The sequence below is a fragment of the Prunus dulcis genome, chromosome 1, assembly GCF_902201215.1.
Source record: "Prunus dulcis chromosome 1, ALMONDv2, whole genome shotgun sequence".
Lineage (NCBI taxonomy): Eukaryota > Viridiplantae > Streptophyta > Magnoliopsida > Rosales > Rosaceae > Prunus > Prunus dulcis.
In genome coordinates, this window is record NC_047650.1 from 14,209,609 (window position 1) to 14,218,890 (window position 9,282).

The 9,282-nt window shown below is 37.7% G+C and overlaps 1 protein-coding gene across 4 annotated transcripts; it reads right to left on the reverse strand.

The window, feature by feature from the left end:
- Nucleotides 1-4,673: 4,673 nt before the first annotated feature.
- Nucleotides 4,674-7,423, reverse strand: LOC117614341 (disease resistance protein RPS6-like). Of its 4 annotated transcripts, none has more exons than XM_034343123.1 (3): nt 6,380-7,423; nt 6,063-6,282; nt 4,674-5,107 (listed from the first exon to the last, which is right to left on the reverse strand). In XM_034343123.1, exons 1-2 carry the CDS (start codon nt 6,970-6,972, stop codon nt 6,069-6,071), a joined length of 807 nt encoding a protein of 268 aa, XP_034199014.1. In that variant the 5' UTR covers nt 6,973-7,423; the 3' UTR covers nt 4,674-5,107; nt 6,063-6,068. The 4 variants fall into 4 exon arrangements, with proteins under 4 accessions (XP_034199014.1, XP_034199013.1, XP_034199016.1 ...); XM_034343122.1 differs by lacking the exon at nt 4,674-5,107 and adding an exon at nt 5,826-5,954; XM_034343125.1 differs by lacking the exon at nt 4,674-5,107 and having other exon boundaries at nt 5,901-6,282; nt 6,380-6,824; nt 6,975-7,415.
- Nucleotides 7,424-9,282: the final 1,859 nt, after the last annotated feature.

Here is a 9,282-nt window from a genome sequence, read left to right on the forward strand (position 1 = left end):
TTCGACTTGTAGTTTGGCCGAAACTTTGGGCCTTCGAAACTACTGTTTCCGGCCACTTTTTCGGGGTAGTCCAAGAACAAAAGTGACTCCAAATGGGGTATTTTACCTAGGGTAGGAGTTTGGAGTCTCGGTTCCACGATTTTTCGGCACACCCGAATCGCTTTGGACACCCGACCTGCCCCGCGCGTGTGGCAGCGCGTGGGCCAGGGTGGTGGCATGGCTCTGGCCAGTTTTGAGGTCCTCGTGTCGTCACGAGAGCGTGGGATTTCGCGGATCTCAATTCGGAGTCCGTTTGAGCCCCGAACGGATTTTCCATATCGCGCGATCCGTGGGTGCAGTGTCGTTAAATAGTCGGATCGCGCTGAATTTCGGATATGTTGGTCTACGTGACTTCAGGATCGTGTAGGATTCGACGGATTGCGAATCGGAGTCCTGGATACTCCGGAATCGCGAACCCTGGGGCTAGGGTTAGAGTTTTAAGCGATAATGCGATTTTGGCAAATCCGACCGTCCGTTTCGGGCCAAATCCGCAGAACATGGTTCCCGTCCTATGAGAAACTTTTCGGGAAGTCTAGATTGGCCATCGGAGATCGTGGACCCCACGGGTCCCGGGTCATCCGATCTGACAGTTATCGCTTAGCTGAGGATCGTACCTCCCAAGAATTGGTCCAACTGTCTGGAAAAGCTAATATGGGTATAGGAGTAAATTGAGTTGAAAAGCACGTATTTTTAGGAGCCGAGGGCAGGGTGTTTAGTTAAATTTCGTTTTATTCAGCAGTTTATTAATTTAATCTTTCGGGGTAAGCAGGCACCAGGAGCTCGGCAGAAGTGTAAAGGAGACATCTGAGGGATCGAAGTAGCTTGGACCATCTGTGAGTGGACCTTCTTTCATAAATCAGATTTCATGAATGACTTGATGTGCTTTTATATGAATTGATGTGCTTTTATATAAAATAGATTTTATAAATGATTTTATATAAATGAGTTTTTTATTTGAGTTTATTTGAGTAAGTTTCTTCATTCAGTCTTTGAGTAAGTTTTAATACGATTTTGAATATGAGCAGTACAGTAATAATGCTATAAGTCGGTGCTGCTTATTTACCAATTACAGAAACAGAGTTTGAGTTTTGAATCAGTTAAGACCGCAGCACGACTTGAGTTTTACAGTTATTATTCAGATATTTCTTTTTAAAAGGACTTTATTTTTAAACCACCTCGTACCCGTTTTTCTTTATGGTGATTACCCAGAGTCGGACCGATGTCTACGGACATCCAGCCTGATTATAGTTCAGTCAGTGCACTTGACTTGCCTCACGAGTTTCGGGGACGCTCGGACCGTGAGTGCCAGGATTTGCGGCTCGGCAGACTTGGTGTCCAGAGACCTGCCAGGATTGCGGCTCGGCTGACTTTATGTCCCCGAGACCTGCCAGGATTGCGGATCAGGCTGACTACGGTCCCCTGCATCCTGCCAGAGCGACTCAGTTGACTTGGTGTCATCGAGGAATCTGCCGGCGGGACAGGCTGATCATAGTCCCCTGATTTCGCCAGTTTGCGGCTCGGGTAAGTCTGTGTGACGCCCGAGCCCTGCCAGGGAATTGACGGAAATGACAGGGGTACATACTGGTGGTATTTTCAAAGGATTCTAAGTTTCTTTATTAAATGTTGATTTTCAGCTATTATAAATCAGTTTTTCTGATTTTTCGGACATAGATCCCTTTATATTTATTCAGTTATGAAAGGTCTGAGTACAGAGTTTTTATACGCGTTTGATTTCAGTACTTTATGAAAGCTTTGAATTCAGTGGTTTTTGTATGAAACTTTCAAGCTTGAATATGACTGATATAGAATGCCTTGAATTGACTATGCGTGATGTAGAAAGTAAGAATTCAGTTTTATTTACTTAAATTTCTTTTTTACAATGGGGGATATTATGTTTATGAGAATTATTTTTGAAGAACATTATTTTTGGTCCACTCACATTTTCAACTTGTTTTTCGCCCCCAGGCCGTAGAAGTATGCGGGATCCACCACCGGGCCAATTATAGTTTTCGCGCCAAGGTAAAGTTTTGCAGAAAATCCTTGCAACCTTGAAAACCCTAGAAAATGCTCTGATATCATGTTGAACATAAGGAATTGAGGTTGGAATCTGTTTGTTGACTTAGTCTGGCTGTTGGTAGGGTTTTTGAGATTGTTCGACAGGTGAAAATTTTGGGATAAGTCAAAAATACAGGGGAGACTCTGCCGAATTTCCGGCAGAAGTCTAAGGCAATTTTAAAGAAGAATTGAAGTAGAAGGGTAAAAAGGACAATTGTGCCCGACATTCGCCAGGTGTCGGACACGCACAGGACTTGGCTCGAATTTCAAAGTGGAAATTGGGTTGGGTCCTGTCATATCGTATTCTTATTTATTTTTTAGTATGATGAAAATGTAGGATTTAATTACATTAATCTAATCCTAATACTTATCCTACCCACCGAATAAGGTCGTATTTGGCTTTCTTGACGCCCAAGATTTGTTAATAATAATAATAATGTTTAGATGGTGATGTGTTTACTTGGTTTTTAGAAAATTGTATATCAAGCTATGCTAGCTAACACTCTCCCTTACGCGTGTAGCCTCATTCTAGAACCAGAGGTATGATATTATGCTAGACAACCACTAAGCCTCAAAAAGTTGAGCTGTCAACAAATGAGCCAACAATGTATATCAAGCGAGCTAATAAATTTGTCATTCAAGATACTCTTATGAAAAATGTTGTGTAATTCTTATCATCATCCACAGAATTTGGAGGCCTTCTACTATGCCTCATGAGCTTAACAAAACTCACGTAACTCCTTGCAATTGCCAGGTTATTCCTCTATCTCCTCTCTCATTCATTCTTCTTTGTTTCATAAACCACATCACAAATTGTCTCATATCATTGAAGCTAAGCTATTGGAATATTTGTTACCCATCATGGTGCCAAATATCCTCCGATGCTTGTAAACTATTAAAATCATTCATCCTTCTTTCTTCCATAAACAACATCATATATCTATCATCTTCCAAAATCATATATTGAATCTTGTCAGACATGGGATCATCCTAATATACATATGTAATCTGACAAATTCAAAGTAACGAATTATATATATAAACCTAGTTTAAAAGAACAAACATAATGAACCTAATTAATACTTTTGGGTACGAGGTAATTAATTAAACTTTAAGCCATGATTACAAATAACATATACATAAGAACAGGCTTACAAGCCTGGGTAATTACCGTATGAGTTCTTATTTTAGCACACCGTATACTGTATACATAATAAAATTAAACATGGAAGAAGAGATTACTCTTTTATTTATATATTTTTTTCATATTTAATTTTCCCAAACCATGTGATCGATGATGAGTTAGCTGGTGGGCCCCCCTTGTGGCTTTGGTGGACTGGAGCCGCCTTCTGCTTCTTCTCCATGATTCTCCTCAGTAGTAAAAGGCATGCCGTATGTGGTGTTGCCGAAGTTGTGAATCCCAACTTTCCTGGCTCCATTTGCACTAATTTTATTGCCAGAAATGTTGTAACCACCGCCACGTTCAGGGAAGCCCTTCGTTCCTCCGCTGCCCCCTTTACCTTGGACGGCGTAGTTGTCAAAGTTGGAGACCCCAACATCTGTGGAGCCATTGGTTGCGGTAATTTCATTCTGACAAATATTGTTCCTACTGCTGCTGCTGCCGTCGCTATCTCTTTCTTTATTCCTTTTCATCTCTTCTTCCTGAGTTATCTTTCGCTGTAGCTTTGGAATATCATTTTCTTTTGGGCGCAACATCAGTGTTACTGTTCGAGCTGGAGGTTGATCCTGACTAAACCCTTTTCCCCTATCCATTTGCACTTGAATTAACTCATATGTTGATCTCCTCCTCATATAATAGATTGTCGATATATAGCTGGCTTGATTGCCAAGTACATGGGTTTGGGGACAGCAACAAAAAATGGAAAGGAGGAAAATTAGATTATCATCTCAAGATGTATTTTTTTAAATTAAAATTTTGGTTGTTAGATTGAATTTTGATATATTAATACTTAGGTTTGCCGATGAAATAATTGTAGCCAAGGAGGAAATTCTGAATAACCCAAAAAATAAAAATTGTACAAGTGGGCTTGGAGCTGATGACCTAACATATTGGATGTATGTTAATAGTATGGCTAAAATGCGGTTTTGCCTTGAATTATATCATAATTGTCAATTTATTCCTTTAGCTTTTTGTTTTGATAAATTAAGGACTTAAACTATATACAAATGGTTGATTGGGAACTCGCCGTCACTTTTTTAGATGTCCATCCACATTTCTGTCGCGTGAGGTGCACATGATCAATTTTTATTATTCTAAAAAGGTTACAAAATGATAAAAGCATACAAAACTTTAAAAAAAAATTAATTTTTTTCTCTCTCTCTATATATAGAGAGGATATGATTCCCACCAACAAAAATTCAATTACATAAAACCCCTCGAATTGTAAGGTTGATTTCAAATAAAACCTATATATTGACTCCTTCCATCAATCAATCGGTTAAATGCTTAAGCGATGAATGCGGCTTTCATTTTCAAATTAATGTTAACTAGTTAATAAATTAATATGATGTTAATCATTCATTTTGGCATACTTTACAATTAATGACAAATTGGCACATGAGCACTACTACTAAGATAATGCTAAACTTATCATATTTTTTTTACCGTATTTATACATGAAAAAATTTGGTTATTATATTATATTATCATGATACAATTGAAAGGGATGTGAGAAAAGTATCCAAATTCTTTACGTCTTGGGTTCTCCGTTGTCAACTTTGTTGTCTGGATGCCAAACTATGGGCCCATGGTTATTGACCCACGCGTTTTGTGGTCCCTCCCGTTTATACTGAATTGGTGTATGCTTTTCAGATTTCTTTCAATCCATTAAAGAAATCTGTAAAAGCTTTCTAGAGCACCATCCTTTGTTTCCCATGTTCTTCATCCATCATGTATTTGACAAAGACATCCCAATAATCATTATATAAGTGAATGGTTGCACATGGACTGGTTTTGTTATTTTGACAGCTTTACAGCTCACCACCACGTTCACTAGGCATCGGAACTGAAAAATCAGAACACTGAATCGGACCAAATGAAAAAAATTAGTTAATTAAAAAAGTCAATAAATTGGCATCAAATAGGACCGAATCAATTCCAATCGATTCTGATTTTGATTTCACACTGCACCAAATTGGACTAGATCAAACCGGATCAATTGTGTATAATTTTTTATTTTTTATACAAAATTATTTAAATCCAATGCTACATTTTTAATCTTATAACTAATATTTTTCCAAGTTCAACTTCAAAATATCTCTCTTTTTTAGGCTCAATATCTCTCTTTATATGAAATTGGATTATTTGTTAATTTTCAAGTCCAAAAATTAGTAGGAATTTGTATTTTTTTAAAAATAAAATAAAAAATAAAAAATCTAATTCAAAACTGGAAAAACTAAAAATAGGACCAGAACTAGTGAGAACCGAACTGGCCGATTTCAAAAAAAAAAAACTAAAATCAGATCGATTAAATAGCACCAATTTCGATTCTAATTTGAGATGAGAATTGGACCGAACCAAACCATGCCCACCCCTAGTTCATATCTTGTAGGATGGCTACAACTCTTGTTTAATTTGTTTTACACCTATATGAATTTACTAGCAGAGTTTTATTTATGATTTCTATTTCTGCACATGAGATTGTATTCCCCTAGAATTGAGTGTGAAGCCCTTAATTAAGCTTACATTCATTTCATCTACAAGAAGGAAATACACCTTTGGTGAAGAAACAATTTCATCAATCATGGGGACCTTATTGCCTGTCTATGATAGTCATCAATCATCATGGATCACTGATCGCTGCACATAATCGATAGATAGTAGAACTACACGAAGGAATCTGACAAAGGAAACCAACTCAAAACTAAAGGATAACATTCAATCTTGATAATCAAATTACGTAAGAAATGGTGCATATACATAAAGAGGCCTACAGACTACAGATCACCTGAGTTCACTCTTCGTTTTCACCGCCGGAGGCCGTGTCGGTTTCTCCACTACATGAGTCGACTTGTTTTTCTTTCTTGTGGCCTTTATAGACGTTTTTGTTGCCAAACTCGAAAACTCCTCCCTCACCTCTCTCAGTATTATTCTTGGGTTCGGTAGACATATTCAATTTTGTCAAAACATCTTGAACAACTTCCTCAATAAAATCGGCCTCTGTCCTCCTGGAAAATATCGTTATGAAAGACAAACAATAGTATGAGCAAGTATGAATCAAATGATAACAAGTAGAAATTGATACAAGCTAGAGATTTAGTATACCCTGTTTTTCTTGAAAACCCAGAAATATTGGCTGCTTCCTTCAAAGCAGCCCTCCAGTTGGCCACCACATGCCCACTGCCCTTCAAACGTTTCTTAAGTTCAAGACCTTCAAGTGCATAAGTTCCCTTTTGTTTTCGTACATGTGATGGATCTATGCGATAAAAAATGGGCATAACAATCTGTCCATGGTTTTTCTTGCATCCAAGTATATGCACAAGTTCTTTCAAACACCAAGTGGAAGAAGCATAGTATTCTGAGAAAATGACTAGTGCAATTTTCGATCTCTTGATTGCTTCTAGAAGGGCAGGTTCAATGTCGTCTCCTTTCTCAAGTCTGTCATCCATGTAGGTCTCAATGTTCTTCCGAAGTAAAGCCTCGTGAAGATGGCTGGTAAAAGAATCGCGTGTTTCATCGCCTCTGAAGCTGATAAACACATCATACTTTTCTTGAAGAGGGGGGATATCAGTATCAACAGCAGCAACAGAAGAAGTGGAAGTATAAGAAGATGTTAATGATCTGAAGTACATGTAGAACAGAGTCATGATGAGTATGATGATTATGATGAAAACTTGAAAGAACTCAATGGAGTCCATACCTCTGAATGCACCAGAGCAATAATTAAAGCAAATCTGATATTTGAGATGAAAACTTGGAGAAGAAAGATAATCTGATATTGTAGATGATGGATGGGTTTAATTAAGTTGCACCAGAGGGTCCAATTAAGCAGTTTAGAAAGAAAGAGAATAGAAAGCAGTAAACAAGGTTTAAAGCCTTTCCAAAAGGAACAAGGCGGAAGGCGTTGGTAATGAAACCAAATAAAATAATAATTAGCCAAAGCACTTTCTGCGACAAAAATTCAAGCATTCATACACTGAAGAAAGGAAAAAAAAAATGGGAGTGGCAGCGCAATGGATCCCCTTTACACACGCCCTATGGGACCTGCCCCATAGAAGAACTTCTCTCTCTCTCGACCAAGGTCGAGTCCATCAAAAATTGTGACACATTCACGTGACTTGACCATGTGCGCAAAGCTACAAAACCATCTAGGAAAAAGGACAAGTGAAATAACTAGCCAAGCATTATCCGGGGACAAAAATTCAAGCATTCATATACTGAATAAAGGGAAGGGCACATGGGAATGGCAGCATTAGGGGTGGGCATCTATTGCCATCTCTAATTTAAATGGGGCTAAACTCAAATTTCTCCTTCTAGAAATACAACTATTAATGTATTGTCTGGACTCAAATTATTTTTTCCTCTAATCATGCATACTTATAATTTGAGTCCATAACTTTATTAAATTATTTAAAAATAATTAACTTCTTTTTCACATTATTTTTATTTCAATATTCATGATTTAATTTTTTGAACATTTTAACCTTAAAAAATCCAAAATGATAGGACCCGATCCAAATTCCGCTTTGGAATTTGAGTCGGACCTCGTGCGTGTCCGACACTTAGTGATTGTCGGGCACATTTGACCTATTTGCCCTTCCAAATAAAAATGATTTTCAATTTAATCTTGACTTCTGAAAATTCGGCAGAGTCTCCCCTGTAATTTGTTCAATCCCAAAAATTACACCTGTCAAAACGAGCAAGTATTTTTAAGCAACCAACTGCCAGTATACTTAAATATACAATTCAACAGTTCAGTTCTCAATCTAGGGCAAATATCAGAGCAATTCTAATAGTTTACAGATTAGTTAATCTTTTTACGAAACAAAACTTCTGTAAAACAAAAGAAAGGCGTGGAAGACGGAGAAATGACCCGGTGGTGGATTCCTTTGCAAGTTTACAGCCTGGGGGCGCAAAACATTCCAAAAAAAAAAAAGTGAGTGGACAAAAATAAAAATTCAGAAAATAGCATAAGAATATACTAACCCCCACTGTAAAACAGTTATGTAAAACTGATTATTTAATCTGCATTTGAACCATACTAAAATCAAGGCACTCACAAATTTACATACATATATGCCATTCATATTCAAGATCAATAAAACTCACATGAAAGCACTGTAATAAATTAAAAACTACCACCTAGGTGTACCCTTTTAATTCCATCAATTCCTCTAGCAGGTCTCGGTGACACAAAGTCAACCCGAGCTACAAACTGGTAGGATTCAAGGGACCGTAGTCAGCCTAATCCGCATTCCTGGCTCTCAAGGTCCGGGCGTCCCCGAAACTCATGAGGCAATTGTCAAGTGCACTGACAAACTGAAAGCAGACTGGATGTCTGTGGACATCGTCATATCCGAAGACAACATATACTGAAAGCAAACTATTTCTGTAACTGGATACCCACGGTGGTTTAAGAAAATATAAAATTTCTGAGAAAATATAAAATTTCTGAAAATTCTGATAAATATCTGAAACTCTGCTGCCATTTTATATGATGTAATCTCAATCTCTACTTTCCATATCTCTTTAGCACATTCGACTAAACAGTATATAAATAAAGATATTTAAATTCAACAAATCATGCTAGGAAAATCATACTTAATAAAACTTATTCAAGATCAAATTATTCATTTGCATAAAATCATTTATAAAAGAAAAGTCCACTCACTCCTAGTCCGAGCTAAATAGACCTTCTGAAGGTCCCTCCTGTGGGTCTGCCTGGTCCCGGGTGCCTGATTAAACCACCATGAATATTTAATTAATAAAATTGCTCGGTATAAGTATTGAAGTAAAACCTGACCCCCGGCTCCTAGAAGTGCGTGCCCTAACTTTAAAGTCATTTTTCTGTCCACTTAGGCATTTCAAATGTTTAGAACTGCCTGAAAAGACCCGAGACTTCACTATGCGATAAACTTCCATATTGGTCGATACGAAACCTCATGGGGTCCACGACCTCCAATTACCAATCTGAGAGTTCCTATAGGTTCCTCACATTTAAATAACCA

What these genes read in the sequence shown, in the direction of transcription:
- LOC117614341 (XM_034343123.1), bottom strand. Translation starts at nt 6,972, where the DNA reads ATGGACTCCATTGAGTTCTTTCAAGTTTTCATCATAATCATCATACTC. An exon ending in GGGTTTTCAAGAAAAACAGG is followed by an intron (nt 6,283 to 6,379) that starts GTATACTAAATC and finishes GATATTTTCCAG; the next exon opens with GAGGACAGAGGCCGATTTTA.